This window comes from Leptodactylus fuscus, chromosome 7 (assembly GCF_031893055.1).
Source record: "Leptodactylus fuscus isolate aLepFus1 chromosome 7, aLepFus1.hap2, whole genome shotgun sequence".
NCBI classification, from domain to species: domain Eukaryota; kingdom Metazoa; phylum Chordata; class Amphibia; order Anura; family Leptodactylidae; genus Leptodactylus; species Leptodactylus fuscus.
The window spans coordinates 78,183,198-78,200,441 of record NC_134271.1 but is presented as its reverse complement, the minus strand read 5'-3'; the positions used below and the strand labels follow the sequence as shown (position 1 = coordinate 78,200,441).

General features: G+C 43.7%; 2 protein-coding genes and 1 pseudogene across 2 annotated transcripts; 1 reads left to right on the top strand and 2 right to left on the bottom strand.

Moving 5' to 3' along the window:
* Positions 1 to 416: 416 nt before the first annotated feature.
* On the bottom strand, positions 417 to 648 carry LOC142214721 (U2 spliceosomal RNA; annotated as a pseudogene).
* A 3,676-nt stretch (positions 649 to 4,324) lies between these two features.
* On the top strand, positions 4,325 to 12,205 carry USB1 (U6 snRNA biogenesis phosphodiesterase 1). Its single transcript, XM_075282240.1, has 7 exons — positions 4,325 to 4,421; positions 8,178 to 8,329; positions 8,413 to 8,596; positions 9,384 to 9,437; positions 9,629 to 9,734; positions 11,818 to 11,901; positions 12,021 to 12,205. The coding sequence occupies exons 2-7, from the start codon at positions 8,218 to 8,220 to the stop codon at positions 12,123 to 12,125; spliced, it is 645 nt and encodes a 214-aa protein (XP_075138341.1). The 5' UTR covers positions 4,325 to 4,421; positions 8,178 to 8,217; the 3' UTR covers positions 12,126 to 12,205.
* A 1,977-nt stretch (positions 12,206 to 14,182) lies between these two features.
* Positions 14,183 to 16,924, bottom strand: SETD6 (SET domain containing 6, protein lysine methyltransferase). Its single transcript, XM_075282230.1, has 9 exons — positions 16,859 to 16,924; positions 16,660 to 16,740; positions 16,400 to 16,544; positions 16,105 to 16,246; positions 15,826 to 16,020; positions 15,485 to 15,611; positions 15,225 to 15,405; positions 15,008 to 15,150; positions 14,183 to 14,745 (listed from the first exon to the last, which is right to left on the bottom strand). Exons 1-9 carry the CDS (start codon positions 16,883 to 16,885, stop codon positions 14,434 to 14,436), a joined length of 1,353 nt encoding a protein of 450 aa, XP_075138331.1. The 5' UTR covers positions 16,886 to 16,924; the 3' UTR covers positions 14,183 to 14,433.
* Between the last annotated feature and the right edge of the window lie 320 nt (positions 16,925 to 17,244).

Sequence of the window (17,244 nt, the reverse complement as noted above, 5' to 3'; positions counted from 1 at the left end):
AGAGACAGGAGGGAAGTCCATTACAGACTTCACCTCCAGACGACCGTCGAGGGCGTCCCAAAAGGGTACAGCATCCCTTCGTCGCACACAAAAAAGTGGACAGAGTGAACAAAAGAGGTGAAAAACATGTAAACAATAGGTGAAGTGCCAATCAAGGCCCGGTTCACCGCCGGATCTATAAAAATTTTCCCGCACTGGTAAACCAGGCATAGGGAGTGGGTGCTCAAAAAAGGTGTTTGCTTGTGCCACGCAATGTGCCTCATTCAGTGGGTTTCCCACGCCCAGTGAATTAAGGCACCTCGGGGTCCACTCAGCCCCCGAGGCACAACACAAGAGGCCTTCGAGTGCCTCCCGACCCTCCAGCCAAGATCCATGGCACTGAGGTGCCAAGTGGTCATGTTGCCAGCGTCAATAGTCTTCATCGGTCCCCTACAGTGGCCAGAGACGAAAACCACTGGCGGAACCGATTACTAGCTGTATCCCCTTGCAACGTGCCCAAAGTGGTTCTCACATTCCTATCTCCACAGATTTCAGTCTACTCCTGCCAGGGCCAGTCCCGGACCGCGCTCTCCGGCAGTTTCACCTACTTTCTGCTTCTGATAAGAACAGATACTACACTTGATCTTAGCCAAAAGGCCGAGAAGCCCACTCATTTTGAACATAAAACTTGTTCAGAGTGAGCAGCGTAAAAAACAGATCCCATTGACTTGAATGGGTGCCGGCATACGCGCGCTCCCCATTGAAATCAATGGGAGGCTTTTTTTACCTATTGCTTTCAATGTGATACGCGCCTATGCCGGCACCCATTCAAGTCAATGGGATCTGTTTTTACGCCGCTCACTCTGAACGAGTTTTACGTTCATAGTGCGTGAGCGTAAACTTCGTGTGCAAGCTTCCTAAAGGTGCATAGCTTATAATTATACTGACCCATATAGTAAGAATAATGTTATTTGTGCTATACGATGAAAACCACATTTATAATGTACAAAAACAGTGACAAAATTGGTGTTTTTTCTCATCTCCAAAGCATCCTTGCATGATTGGCTATGGGCTGCAAGAACTGAAATATTGTTTTATCCCTCATACTGTGCAGGGTTGTCATCAGGAATTTCAGCACCCCATACAAGCAGATTTTGTGCCCTCTTACCTGGGTCATACATTACCAATTTTTTGTGAAGGCTACATGACTGGGAAGTCTGGGGAGGGCCGGCTATGTAGCTTGACAGGTGAGCACAGACTGAATCATAAGGGTGCATTCACCCGGAGGAAAAAGGAACCCATTGAAGTCAATGGGAGGCTTTTTTTTAGCACTGAATCTGATGTGGATTCCACACCAAATTCAGCGCCATTATCCTCTGTGTGAATGCAGCCTAAGGGACCTCAGACCAGTGTTTCCCAAACTTTTCAGACACAGGGCATCCCTATCAAATGACATCTTTCTGCACCATCAGTAGTGACCGTGTCCTTAGTGGCCCCCATAAAGTATAGTGGCCTCAACACAGTATAATGATACTCAGTGGCCCCCACACAGTATAATAGTCCTCAGTGCCCCCCTCACACAGTATAATGGCTCTCAGTGGACCCACACACAGTATAATGGTCCTTAATGGCCCCATAAAGTATAGTGGTTCCCAGTAGCTCCACATATACAGTAATATAATGGTCCTCAGTGGCTCCTATCCAGTATAATGGTCACCAGTAACTCCACACAGCTCAGTGGCTCCCATAGAGCATAATGTTCTCCAGTGGCCCCAATAAAGTAAATATTAAAGGGTCTCTATCAGCAGAATCATGCTGATAGAGCCCCACATATGCGTGAATAGCCTTTAAAAAAGCTATTCAGGCACCATAAAAGTTATGTTAAACTACACCCCCCCCCCCCCCCCGTTTTAAAATAATAACCTAAAAAAGAATGTGCTCTACTTACCGAATGTGCACGCTGGGCGGGCATTCAGGGTGTGTCTTCATCTTCGTGCACTCCTCTTCTTCCTCTGATGTCCTCCGGTCCCGTCCTCCTCTGGCGCTCGCAAACGGACACTGATATAAAGAAATAGCCTGGGCGCCTGCGCAGTAGCCGTAGTAGAAGCCGCAAGCTACTGCGCAGGCGCCCAGGCTATTTTTATATATCAGTGTCCGTTCGCAAGCGCCGGAGGAGGAAGGGACCGGAGGAAGAGGAGGCGTGGACGAAGATGAAGACACACCCTGAATGCCCGCCCAGCGTGCACGTTCGGTAAGTAGAGCACATTCTTTTTTAGGTTATTATTTTAAAACGGGGGTGGGTGGTGGTGGTGGTAGTTTAATATAACTTTTACGGTGCCTGAATAGCCTTTTTAAAGGCTATTCACGCATATGTGGGGCTCTATCAGCATGATTTTGCTGATAGAGCCCCTTTAATGAAGTCTCCCCCCCCCCCCCTCTGTTTTTGTTACTGATTTTCTGTTATTCCACCTTTGTGGCTTTATTGACTGATTTTTGCACTGACTGTTGTCTAAGGTTTTGGCAGCTGCCTTTGTACTTATTTCTTTGTTATTTTGTTAACAATTTCAATAAAAATCACAGTTAAAAAAAATAAAAAAATGAATGAAGACGGGAAGCCAGGTGGGGCATGATTTGGATTCGGGAGTTACAGCAGCAATGCGTGAAGAGAACTTGCCTGGCCCCCTTACAGCTCTAATGGACAGGGGCCTGGTGCTGATTAAAGAGGACCTTTCATCAAATCGGGCACATGCAGTTTTATATATTGCTGGAAAGCTGACAGTGCGCTGAATTCAGCGCACTATCGGCTTTCCCGATCTGTGCCCGGTGTAAAGCGCTATCGGTCCCGGTACCGTAGCGCTTTAGAAGGGCGTTTCTGACAGTTAGCTAGGTCAAGAAAGAGCTTCACACAGGTGTACGTGTCAACCCAACAAAATGTGTTTATTGGTAGAGCTTAATGAAGCAAACGTTTTCGGTCTGAGTAGACCTTCCTCAGGCTCTGTATGATGTTGATAAAGGTCACAGATGACTATGGTCTGGAGGTGGGGAGAAGCCAATAACCTCTGCCGCCACCTGTTCCGAGGCCCGCTCTCTCCGTGGAGAAAAAAGTGAAAATTATGGGTAGTAGTACTGCGCAATGAACAGGGCTGACAGCCCTGTTCATTGCGCAGTACTACTACCCATAATTTTCACTTTTTTCTCCACGGAGAGAGCGGGCCTCGGAACAGGTGGCGGCAGAGGTTATTGGCTTCTCCCCACCTCCAGACCATAGTCATCTGTGACCTTTATCAACATCATACAGAGCCTGAGGAAGGTCTACTCAGACCGAAAACGTTTGCTTCATTAAGCTCTACCAATAAACACATTTTGTTGGGTTGACACGTACACCTGTGTGAAGCTCTTTCTTGACCTAGCTAACTGTCAGAAACGCCCTTCTAAAGCGCTACGGTACCGGGACCGATAGCGCTTTACACCGGGCACAGATCGGGAAAGCCGACAGCGCGCTGAATTCAGCGCACTGTCAGCTTTCCAGCAGTATATAGAACTGCATGTGCCCGATCTGATGAAAGGTCCTCTTTAAGTGTCTTTAACCTCTTCCAGCCGCAGTGGAACTCCAAAAGAGGCCTGGGAGAAGTCTCCAGAGCAGAAGAACTGGGACGCGCAGGAGGACACCGGAACATCGGGGACAGTTTAGTATGGTTTTTTTTTTTTCTTTAATAATTTTATTCAATGCCTCCGGCTGATTTAAAGGTTAAAAGCGTTGTCCATTTTTGCCTGGCAAACCCTTCAAGGTTGGGGCCCCACATTGCTGTGATAACCGCTGTGGAAAAAAACATGATGGGTTTTAGCCTTAAGGGGTAGTCCATTAATTTCAGGACCCAGAAAGGTAGCTGGGGAAACATAAAAAAATACTGTCCCTGATGCTTCGGAGTCCGCCATTGCTGTCTGGTGTGATACTGCCGTGGAGGTCCTGTGACGCAACACATGTGAGTTTTTTTTTGTTTTGTTTTTTTTTCTCTTTTCCTCATGCTCCTTCCTGAATCCTGAAATTCGTTAAAATAACAACGTTTTTTAAAGCCAAACCTTGTGGCAACCGAGACGCTTATAGAATACTAGCTGCACACGAGGCTTTGCCACTGGTGTTCACAATAGTGGTGCCAGCTCATATGACAAAGTTCTGCTAGAGCTACCTTTACTTCTATAGGTGTAGTGGCTTCTATTTAGGCATGAGTGAACAGTCGGGGACATAGCGTGTACGCTCAGTAATGGGAGGATACCACGTGATGCAGCTCTACGTCACAGCCTTACAGCGGAACTATATCCGAGTTGCTTTGTTTCTAGCGGGAATTATTTAGGTACATCGAAGCTTCCGGGGGCGGGGCCAGGCTGGCGCTGGTCGGGTATAGCAGCTCTGAGGATGAGGGCGAAGCGGCGGAACCGAGCGGGTGTGTGACGTAACGCCGGGGTCTGGGACGTCATGTTTATGCGTCATGAGGACGGGGCAGACCTCATTATATGATATTACTTTTATATGAAAGTGTTATTATACTATTATATGGATGATGTTGTACTTAAAGGGATTGTCTGGGCAAAATTTTATTTTTTAAATAGCCTGGGTGAGGTGAAAAAAAAAATCATACTAAACTGTCCATGGTGTTCTGTTGCCTCCCAGCATGGTCCTGTCCTGCCAGTCCAATGTCTTCCCACCATTGGAGAAGACTCCGAGACGTCACCACTGACTAGGAATTCCGCAGCAATAAGACCACAGAGCAGCAGAACTGGATCGCACTGGGAGGACACCGGAGCACTGGGGACAGGGGGATTTATTTTTCACCTCCCCGCTCTAGGCTAATTTAGAAAATAAAATTTAAGCCTGTAAACCTATTTACATGCCGCCATATGTATATATGGACATGTAGTTAATGCCAGTGTTAAGGTATGTTCATTACCGTTACCTGTCAGGCCGATTTTGGGACACTAAAACCACCCACAAGTCCTTTTAGTTTAATGTCCCAAATTGCCCTGTTATAAAGCGATCAGTGCTGCAATAAAAATAAAAGCGCGTTATACTCCCTCTGCCAGTAGAGTACACCTCGACCTCTGTGCACATGCGCTGTAGCTCTGGTATTTGTGCAGTAAAGCTGGAGTGTACATTCTCCACTCCACTGTAGGTCTGCACAGGTGCCAGGAGGAGCAGAGAAGGGTTTGATGACATAGATGCAGATGACTCATTTCTAGGTAAGTATGAAGTTTAATGACAGCAAAAGACCCCAGTAACTGTAGTGTGAATATGCTCTTAAATAAAAACAGATTTGTTCCTGTGGTGTTTTTCTTTTTTTTGGGTGCATTCACACTGAGTAAACGCTAGCTTATTCTGAACGTAAAACACGTTCAGAATAAGCGGCGTCTAAAGCAGCTCCATTCATTTCTATGGGAGCGGGGATACGAGCGCTCCCCATAGAAATGAATGGGCTGCTTCTTTCACTCCGTGCAGTCCCATTGAAGTGAATGGGGAGTGCCGGCGTATACGGCAAGCTCTGCTCATGCCGGAGCGTACACGCCGGCACTCCCCATTCACTTCAATGGGACTGCACGGAGTGAAAGAAGCAGCCCATTCATTTCTATGGGGAGCGCTCGTATCCCCGCTCCCATAGAAATGAATGGAGCTGCTTTAGACGCCGCTTATTCTGAACGTGTTTTACGTTCAGAATAAGCTAGCGTTTACTCAGTGTGAATTCACCCTTAGGGTGCATTCAGACTACGTAACGCCGGGCGTGTATGAGAGCCGTACACGCCGGCATTACGGCAGACTGCCGAACACTTCCCATTCACTTCAATGGGAGCGCTCGTAACAGCGGCGTTTACGAGCGCTCCCATTGAAGTGAATGGGAAGTGTTCGGCAGTCTGCCGTAATGCCGGCGTGTACGGCTCTCATACACGCCCAGCGTTACGTAGTCTGAATGCACCCTTAGTTGGACACATAAGTGTGTTATTTGCTACTTTTCAGTACTTCATTAACACTTTGGAAACAGATTGTTACCAGTTTTAGCATTTGTTTTTTGTATCTGGAAAATAAACTGAATATTGCTAGGTTCACACCTGCGTGAGGTTTCTGGTCTGGCAGAGGACCATAAGAACAGAAAAACACATTTGTTCCTTGAGGGCACAAATGGAGCCTGAGGGACACAATTGACTATAATAGGGTCTGTCTGATGTTTGTCTTGCAGGATTTTTTTGTCCAGTGATTTCTGATGGATTGTCAGAGACTTTGGGACAGATGTAAACCCAGTATTGAACTGATGATCAAAAACAGAAGTGTACTGTTGTATTATGGTGACTATTAGGCCTCATGCACACATCTGTTTTCAGTGTTCTGTTTTTTCACAGATAAACCATGGCATTCGTTTTTTTTGTGTAAACATCGGTGTTACGGGGCCTTCACAGGATGTAACGCGGCGTTGATTCTGACTCGTAAACGTGTGTCAGAATCAGCGCTGTAAAACAGAATCCCATTGACTTCAATGGATTCTGTTTAGCATGTGTAACACATTGAAATCAATGGGAGGCTTTTTCACCCATTGCTTTCAATGTGTCACACGTGCTAAACAGAACTCATTGAAGTCAATTGGATTCTGTTTTGCAGTGCTGATTCTGACACTAGTTTACGTGTCAGAATCAACGCTGTGTTACATCGTGTGAATGCCCCCTTAAGTATGGGTCGATTCACATGACAGTTTTTGCATCAGTTTAACGACTACAAAAAAAAGATATTAAAAAACACGTGAACAGATGGCCATCCGTTTCTATAGACGTCAATGGTTTAAAAAAAAAAAAGGATCCGTTGCTGATTTTTTTTTTTTTTTGAAGGACAAAATGTCTTATACTATTCGTTTGTGTCTGTCCAATAAAACAGACAGCAATTGATTTTTTTTTTTTTTAACAATGTCGTCTGTGTAATCGGATGGCCTTCAATTTTTGCATCCATTTTTTAATCCCGTTTTTGCATCTGTTAAATGATCTGAATAGAACCTAACCCTGTTCCAGTGGAGCTGCCTGCAGGCTTCACTTGTAGCGCTGTGTTCTGCTCATGTTCCTCTTGCCTCCCTACGGGAGTTATCATCAGCCCAAGCCTGAATGATGGAGCTCATAGCTCAGTGCCCCTCTATTGTATTCAACTTTACCTGCATCCTATGGATGGAAATAGACTTGAATTCAAAACCTGCCACCTGTAACCGCAGGACAGTACTTGAAATGAGGGACTGTCCAGGTCGACTGAGGTGACCTAGTGCAGTGCATCATTTAACCTATGTTAAAGCAGTCTTTCAGGTTTTGTTTTCACTGATCTCAAAGACTTCAATTGGCCAAATCTTTAGTGTAAAATGGTGAATAATAGGACAAGCTGTATGAAGGAAAAAAAAATGGAAGAGACACATACACTACTACCATTATTAAAACAATGAGAGTGAATAAGCATATTTATGTATTCAATTTCTGATGGACAGAAAAAAGGATGGTCTGTTAGTAAAAAAAAAAAATGGACATGTTTTATCTTTGTCCATTTTGATGGTCACACGGACTCGGCTGAAATCAATAGGTCCATTTCTAACAGCCATAAAAACAGATTTTCATAAAGTGATGGCTGTTAAAAATTAGATTGGTGGGTTCAGAAAAGACTGATCTGACTTATCTGTCTTTTTTGTTAATATTCTGTTTAAAATCAGTACAAAACAAATAACTTGGCCATCAAAAACGGACAAATGGGTATTAGAGATAAGTGAGTAGTATTCGATCGAATACCTCCCCGCCATAGGTTTCCGTGTAAGCGGCCGAACACCAAGGAGTTAAGTGCATCGAATATTCTATGCGTTTAACCCCTTGGTTTTCAGCCGCTTACACGGAAACCTATGGCGGGGAGGTATTTGATCAAATACTACTCGCTCATCTCTAATGGATATGGAAGAAATGCAAAGTGGATGCTCAATGGCCATTAAAATCTGAAGTTTGGCAGTTTTTCAGTGTCACAGAGCGAACAAAGTCTTAGCTATAGAGATGAATGAGTCAGTGTTCACTCAGTGAAAAAAGATTGGACTGAAGAGAAATCATGTGCATGAAACTATATATACTATTTTATTATGTGGATGTGTTACTCTTATGTAGATGGGATCCATCCACAACTAATATAATTTTTTATGTGTTCACAGGCCGCCATGCCCACTCCCTGTCCCACAGGCTATACTGAGCATGTTCTCAGATCCAGACAGAGAGCACCTTGATGATGTCAGCAAACATGGAGGACGTGTACGTAGCTTCCGTCATGAGCGAGGCAATTGGGCATCTTTTGTGTATGTCGCATGTACGTGTTACAGACTGGTGCTTTCATTGATGGCTAGAGTTGATGTCAGTCTGCTGTATTTACCATTTCTTCTTGTCTTTTAGTTCACCCCCGGGAAGAATTCTTGGAGATGCTGGAGGAACTGGAGTCTGTGGCCAGGAAACATGGTGTCGTCCTGACTAAGATGGAAGACTTTCATATCAGCCTATCGCAGACAGTCGTCCTTCGTCATCACTGGATTAATCCGTTTGTCCAGGCACTTAGGGACAGGCTTTGCTCTGTGAGACGGTTAGTGCTTGAGGATTAGTAGTGGCAGGTGTTAGACTATTAAGAGCCTGTGGGGTTAGTGGCATTGGTGTTGTGACTGCATATTTGTTTAATGCACGATCAATCTTGCATCACCCCTAGTCATATGACATTAGGGGGCTGTCTGCTCGAAGCATCATGCACTGTCCTGTTTTACAATAAGGCAATTGGCCTTTACCATTTTATCAGACATGGAAGTGGTGACCTGTTGCTTATTGACCCTGACAGTTAAACCCCCTAGTGCAGCAGTTTGTTCTCTTCATTGACTATGCAGGTGAGTAAAATCAGATGTCACCATCTCAAACTGCGGAGAGGCTGACTGTAGGAGAGGTGACAACAACTTTCTTACTCTTTATTATCAACAGTTTCAGAGTGGGAATAACTCCCATGTACAGAACCTGTGTAACACCTTTACATGTCACCGTCCTAACAATGAAGGATCTGTGTTTGATAAATCTGTTTGAGGCTAAAGCCCACCGTAGCATCGTGCAGCAAAACAGCGCAGTGCTTTTCACAGAAAGTCCTCAGAGGTTTCATCTGCAGACTTTCTGCTTGCATTACAACTATAGGGAAACTGCCAGCGCTTCCATAGGTATAACTGACATGGGATTTCCAAAATCGCAACAGTTTTGGAAACTGCAGCATGTCCGCTATGTGTATTTTTAAGCAATGTGGGGATAGGATTCGCTAGAATTATTACTTCCTCCTTTCATAAAGTAACATGAGGTTTTACCTGAGGTAACCCAATATCCACTGTTGTCCTGTGCAGGTTCCTTTGTGTTGCTGATCAGCTAAAGGTTTATGTGAACAATGAGAAGACCAGGTGAGGGCAACCAGATATGTATCCGGCTGTGTTGTGTTGAGGTGTAAGGAAGAAGGTGGTGTGTCTGGATGTAGAAAAAGGGCATTCCCTTTGATGTGTCTGACTGTGTGGTATGTTGAATACCATCTTGTGTTTGGCACTCTATACAAGTGGTCACTTGACTTGGAACATTGCATTTGCTCTTTAAACAGGACGTTCTTGGGACTGGAAGTGGTGACTGGACAACAGCAGCTCCAGGAGGTTGTATCAGAAGTGGACAAGTCTTTACAGGAGTTTAATCTGGAGACTTTTTACCAGGTCAGACTTCCTTCTGTAATTGAAGTTGACATATGAGAACTGCTCCTATCCCCTGCTTTGTTATTTTGTGGCCATGATCACACTGGTGTTTCAGTTGGCACATTCACACAATTATTGTATACTTTCCCTGTCATTATCTATATATAAAAACGCTATTTCCTGTTATTTTCACTTTAGCCACCAAGCCCAATAATAGACTGATGATTTCCAATTCTGTAGGTGATTTCATTTTGGCAGTCACCTCATTTATATAATAAAAAAGACAGACAGGAGCACAATAGAAGATAACACTTACTATCATGGTTTCCACTAGTGACAATAGATGATGTCACTTCTTGTCTATGCCTCACACAGAGCATTACTAAAAAACTCTCCATAGACCTCATTGGCTCCAAGCTGTTGCAGCCTATGGCCATGACTATGCTGTTGCAGAGGAGAAATTCAGGCAAGATGACAGCCTGCATAATCATGTACAGAAAATAGAATAAAAAAAATCTACAATCTGAAAATAAACAGATTACAAAAAAGTTATATGTGTCACTATCTGGTTTTATTATTAATAATAAAAAAAATAGTGATACTTTCTTTTAAAAGGATAAGTGGTAACTTACTGTTCAATGGGAGTCCAATTTCTGGGACCCTCCTGGGTTACAAGTACTGGGATGCTTTGCACTTCAGTTGTGAATGGAATAGCAGGAAGGACAGCACACTGCTCCATTCATTTGAATAGGACCCGCCAGAAGTATCGGCGCAGTGTTTCAGCTTTCTTTGGTGGTTCTTTTGAAATAAATGGAGCATTGCATGCCAATCGCTTTGTGGATAGGGGGTAACTTGCTGTGACTGAAATACCCCTTTAATCTCATGAAGTACTTTAAAAATTGCACCTTAACTACTGGACTCTGTTTATTACACAGTGGAGACCTGGCAGCAATGCCCACAATCAGAGTCCACCATGTTCTTCCAGATCTCTGTCCCATAGGCTGAAGGCTTCCAGACTGTTTTTTTTATACTTCTATTTATGGGCTGCCATACAGTCATACTAGTGATCAGACCTCTAAAAAGTGTAAAAACAATTTAAAAAGTTATAAAAATTCAAATGACCCCATTGTCCCTGCATCAGAAATAAAGTCAGACGTAAACACATTAGGCATTCATTTCCACATTTGAAAATTCCCAAACTATAAATGCTATAAAATATTTTTCCCATATGTTAAATGACATTTGAATTACTACAAAATAGTGACAACGATTTTTGTTAAGATGTTGAAACTTAAAAACTATAGATTTGGTATTGCTGTGATTGGACCCATCCATTGAATCTACATGTCATTTTGGCTTCAAAGTGAACGCTGTAAAAACATTACCCATAAGAATATGGCACAAATGCAGTTTTTTCAGTTTCCCAGTACATCATACAGAATATTAAGTTATATAATTATGAGTAGAATTTGTTGTGTGAAAAACAGGCTCTCGTACAGCTTTGTGAATGGAAAATTTAGAAAGCTGGGGCGTAAAATTAAAACTAAAAAACTAGCTGCAGTGGGAAGGGGTTGAGGGGGATACAGGCTGCACAATTTATTTATTTTTTTGTCCAAACAATCCAAAACTTTTTTTTTTTACAGATTTTTTTTTTTCTTACATAATACCAGTAAAAAACTAAACAAAACACAAATATTACTGACTGCATCATCCTAATACGCCCTATCCTCACAGTTTCCCAGCTACAATATGTGTTGTGTCTTCATTAGCACTGGTTCCCTAATGTGTGACCTAGAAAACAAACCTCAATGAGTCACCATGGCAGTCATTAGACCTGTCCGGAACACAACTGTGTATGACAAATACTTGCTGGTAGAAAAAAAAAATAATGGAGAATATGATCTGTCACATTGTGTGTTTTTTTTTTTTTGTCTTTTTTTAATATAATAAAAATACATGTTTGGTTGGAGCAGATGATGGCAGAGAAGTATTGGCAGTTTGTCAATATAAATTATAAAAAGGCACCTAAACAGTGATCCGAAATCTCCCTCTGTATTGTGTGGTAACTATGATGCTTTCTTTCCTTTTTTGCTTTTTGTATCAGAATCCCTCATTCCATGTGAGCCTTTTCTGGTGTGTCGGTGAAGTGACCAACTCTTTACTAGGGGACTGTCTGCTGGAACTACAGGTATGGGCACAGTGAATCGTGACAAAGGCTGTGACAAGCTATGTAATGATAGAACGGCTTGTTGACAACCGTTATGGCAGGGCTTTGACGTCTGTCTTTTTATACTCTCCTTATTGCAGAAGGTTGTTGATGAATTTGAAGATTCTGATGTTCTGACCCGTTTCTATGCAGATGAAATTAGTTGTAAGTGCGGTAATAAGGTCATGTCTATTCCACTGTGTTGATAAGGGGACAATTGTGAAACTTTTCCCCCTCAGCACACTTAGCCTGCATGTATAAAACATGTTTAAATCTTTCTATAAAGTTTTCTCATTATTATTCTGGCTCAATGATTTGTTGCTGTTGTGTATAGAAATTCCATGCACAGACAAAAGGGTCATATGTACAAAAGACCTAGCAGAACCATTTGTGTCTGAAGCTGGTGTCTTGTATTGCTGACAATTATTGCCTTAAAGGGGTCGGCCACTTTCAGACCAATATTGACAAACAAATGTACAATAAAAAGATATACAATTTTCCAATATACTTTCTGTATCAATTCCTCACGGTTTTCTAGATCTCTGCCTGCTGTCATTCATTCTGTTACTTCTAGTGGATAAAAGTCTGACCATGGTCATGTGATGAGTACACACAGGTGCTGCTCGTTATAATCACAGCACAATAATCAGACATCTGCCTGGTAATCAGCTGTGCACCTGTGTGCTCATCACATGACCATGGACCGTAAATCACATGACCATGGTCAGACTTTTATCCTCTAGAAGTAACAGAATGAATGACAGCAAGCAGAGATCTAGAAAACCGTGAGGAATTGATACAGAAAGTATATTGGAAAATTGTATATCTTTTTATTGTACATTTGTTTGTCAATATTGGTCTGAAAGTGGCCAACCCCTTTAAGTTAGACATCTAGATCAGATTTTCATTAACTATGTACATATTTATGTAGTGGTAATTTGAACACTTATTGAGAACTAATAAATGTTGGGACTCTGTACTGTATGGCAGTCTTAAAGGGGCTATCCCATTACATTCACTTCTCCCCTATCTTGTGGGTAGATGATAATTGTTACATCCAAGAGGTCTTACCAACAGGTCACCTAGTGATTTGTGAACGAAGCACCAGTGGGCTTGCATGACCAGCACCCCACTTGCTTCTATGAGGTTGGTGGAGGTTACAGCCCCACAGCAGTGATTAACCTTTCCCTAGTGCTTACCAATGCGGTCTGGTCCCCGCCCCATGTGACTGATGAGATCAGTGGCATCCAACAAGTAATGTTACTTTGAGAAGACGTCAGAACAGCAAGACCAGACAGCAATGGGAGGATACCGGAGCACAAGGGACAGGTTAGTATTTTTTTTTTTGCCACATCCCCCAGTCTACTTTAAATTTTTTTTTTTTTTGCCTGGACAACCTCTTCATTCACGCTTTTTCTTACACTAGGTTCACATCTGTGTTCGCGTTTCTGTTCGGAAGGTCCACTTAAAAAAGCGGTTACCTGTGGTCCCCATAGTTTATAATGGGGTCTGCCGGCTGAAAAATGCAGAGAGAAAAGCTACTTGCAGCGCATTTCTCTCTGTATTTTATAAACAGAATGGGGAACTGAATCTTCCAGCGGAGAGCAGGCACAAATGGTAACCTAGCCTCAATCACTGGGGAACCCCAGGGATATGACATTTAGTCCTTATCCTTTCAATAAGTGTCTGAATTGGACATCCCTTTAAACTCTCTTTTGTGGACGTATTAAATGATGAGATGAAATATTGTAAAGGAATAATAATGTGTGTCTATGGGGCTATTATGATATAGTTTAGCTATTTCTACAAGACCTTTAATGTCAGGGTTATTCCTAGGGCAATGTCAGGAAAGCCTACTGGACAGTGACTGCATACAAATCCTGTATCTAGGATTAGGAACCTGATGGTACCAAGTAGAATCTTACCACTGTGAAATGGAAAAGATAGCTGCACATCAACCAAAATGAGTAACTCTCTGTAGAGACTACAGTTTGGTTTACTGGCCAGGATTTTTGCTGTATGCAGAGAAATATCTTCCTCTACATATGACATTGTCAGGCTGGGTTCACATTTGCGCCAGAGCCTCCTTTGCAGAAACAAAAATTGAAAGACGGGAAAGTCTATCATGGAGAATCCACCACTTTCAGTTTGAAACAACGCACCCCATTATAGTCAATGAGGTCTGCAGGTGTCCCTGTGTAATTGCTGAAACAGTGGTCCGCTACTCAGGTTCCCCTTCCCCAACAGACCCAATCGAGCGCAACGCTAGTGTGAGCTTAGCTTCATTCTCTGAAAAACACATACAGGGGGTGGCATTGCTGCTCTCTAAATACCAGCTATAAAATATATTTATGCAGTTTCCTTCACAGAGATATTTCTATACTATAATGAGTTATCTTCAGCTTTTATATTTAAACAACTGTTATAGCAAAGAGATGTTGCCTCAGCTCTGTCTTTGTGCTCCATGGAGATACTGCTTTTCTTTGCAGGCAGCTAAAGGTCTTCCTCACTCTGTCAGCCGCTGCCTGTTAACTCCAGAAGTTGGTGTAATATCCGCTTCTGTCCATACCGCACATGGAGAGAATACTGTTCCCTACAGCTAAGGTTCATGTATTCCACCTTATTGTCTAGAAGAGTCTGATCACTGCACAAGTCACTTGTGTACGCTTTGAGGGCAAGTTCCACAGTTATATGGAGAAGTTTGCGCCAAGAAGCTGGCAGCTCTGAGATTTGCTGGTTGCTCAGGGTCTCTTCTTCCTCATCATCCTCCTCCCATCCCTCGTTCTCTTTGTACTCTGCAAATTCACCTGGAGACATGCATAGCAGCTAAAACAGACCAAATAATCAAGATGGAGGTTACTATAATAATACAGAGCTGGGGTGTAATCTAAATCTAGCTACAGATTCTGGGAAACGCCCTCAAATCAGTTATGTAGTTACATCGCTAGGCTGGATGGACCTTCAAAATTCTCTAGGGTAGTAGTGAGTAAGTTATGTTTACTTGTATATAGCAGCAAATAACTAAGATGTCTCCATTATACCCTGCGCCACCTTTAGACAGGGCACGGAGAGTATAATAATCACTCACCTTCAGACATGTCCTCAACTCATCCTCTGTCAGTGCTTCTTCACAGCCAAATACAAAAACTCCTTCCTCCACAACCACTTCCATTTGCCTGAGAAAGGCCCAGCGCTCATGCACCACTGCAGTCTCCTTTTCCGACTCTGCCCCTAGAAACAGAGAAAAGATAAGATGGACTTTTCTAGCATGATGGCAGACACACTACACAGCCTGAAGCACATACTCAGCAAAGCAGCTTCTTGTAATGCCCGCATTGGGATGTCAGCTGTCTCATTGATGTTGTTGGGGTAAGGTTCAGAGAATCCATACATGTGCAGAAGCTGCCAATTTCCCAACTCTCCATAAGTGTTGAAGAGCTCATCTCCTCCCATTACTGGCCGTGTGGTCACCATCCGCAAACATTCCTGATACGAGAATAAGTACAAGAGGCTCATAAAATGCCTCTATATGGCAGAACCGAGAAGACATCAGTAAATAACGCACCGGTGTGAACTCCAAGTGTGTGTTGTGGTGTGCAACATGATTCAGTAAATCAGCCACTGGAACCATCATTGGTGGGTGGGCATCCTTCCCACAATCGTCCTCTTCATCATCAAGCGGTTCCTGGAAACTGAAGGGTGACAAAATTCAACATGAACTAAGACACCTGAGAACATAATCTGCAGACCTAACCCAGATTTCTAGCCATAGCCTACATCTATGGAACTTCTCCTTTCTTCTTTATCATTAAAAGCGTGCTTGGCTAATCTCCCCTGCATCAGTGTATCATCCCTTGGCTGCTTTGTTGTCAAGATGCAGGATGCTGATGAACAGCGCCCTCTTACCTATATGCCATGACAAATGCCACCAGTCTCCTGTATAGATCCAGGGAATGCTTCTGAGGACAGAACATTTTAGGGTGTCTCCTGATGAATGGTAGCACAATGGTAATGTATTCCTGCTCTATGTTCTCCAGGTCTCTCTGCACGGCCTCATTAACACCAGTGCCTTTCAGGAGCCGCAGCCTCTCATCCTTTGACCTGCAGGGAGAAGACAACACAGTTAATTTATTGCTCTGAGATAATGGTCATCAGCCATCCCAGCTCTACTGAAAATGTCCTCACCAGAACATGGGCAGGTCAGGGGGAGTCAGCTGGGGCCACAGTCCAAAGTATGGTGCCCATGGAGAAGCCTCATCTGTAGCTTCAAACATGAGGGAGATGAGAAGGGGAACCCAACCAGATTTGCTTTCCAGGTTTTTCTGTTCTATATTAAAGAATATAGGAAGACCTTATTAGAGCTTTACCTGAATACCCCAGACATCCATCATCAATACATCTGACTGCTGCGGATTCCACCACCACTTCGTCGCGGGTATAAGCATACTACCAGATACAGCAAACATGTCACAACCAGTACCTTTCTTCAGAAGCTCCTGGATCTTGGTTGTCTGCTGGGACAGGAGGGCAGAGCGGGGGATCGAGAAAATGACTTCTCCTGCAGGGAGATCTTCACGTGTCAGCATCCCATATTGGCAAACCGTGTTCTGTGTGCTTACGTATACCTAGTAAACATGTAGAGATGGCGGCCATAATAGTATCGCCTACAGACCTATCAATCACCCCTGGTCACCCTGTGTGTTCTGCTCCTTCCAGGTATAGCAGATGACCTTTTCTTACCTTTGGGTTGAGCTGGATGCCATTTTTTTGGCACCACTGAAGGAAATTTGGGAGTGGGGTGTCCTTCCCATCCTCCTCCACCTGAAAAGGGAAAAATCTCCATGAGCCACACTTTAATGTAATAGTAATGTAATAACACTGAACAGGGTCATACAATAATACTACAGTTATAGCAGGATAACGTGGATGTTTGGGGCACCTTTCGTCTCTTCAGCTCCGGGCTCATGCTTATCCTTCACACGTGTTTCCGGATCTCTTCCAGGTTAGACCACGCCCACCAGTTTCCCCGTACGGGCTGCGGCGGGAATGATCACGTGGTTGCGTTGCCTTCTGCCCTCAGTAGGTGAGTGGTCGTTACGTTTGCGGCGCGCAGTGATGATTATAAAACCGGCTGACACCGGTATTCACCACGACTTGGAGCCGCGCGACCTTTGCAGGCGTTAGTTCCCTCAGATGTCCTGACAGGACTGCAGAGAACTCCCGGGAGTCCAGTAACCACCTGATAGAGGCTGAATAGTGCCTCACTCCCCACCTGATAGGGGCTGAATAGCGCCTCACTCCGGGGGTCCTGCTGCATAGAATAGC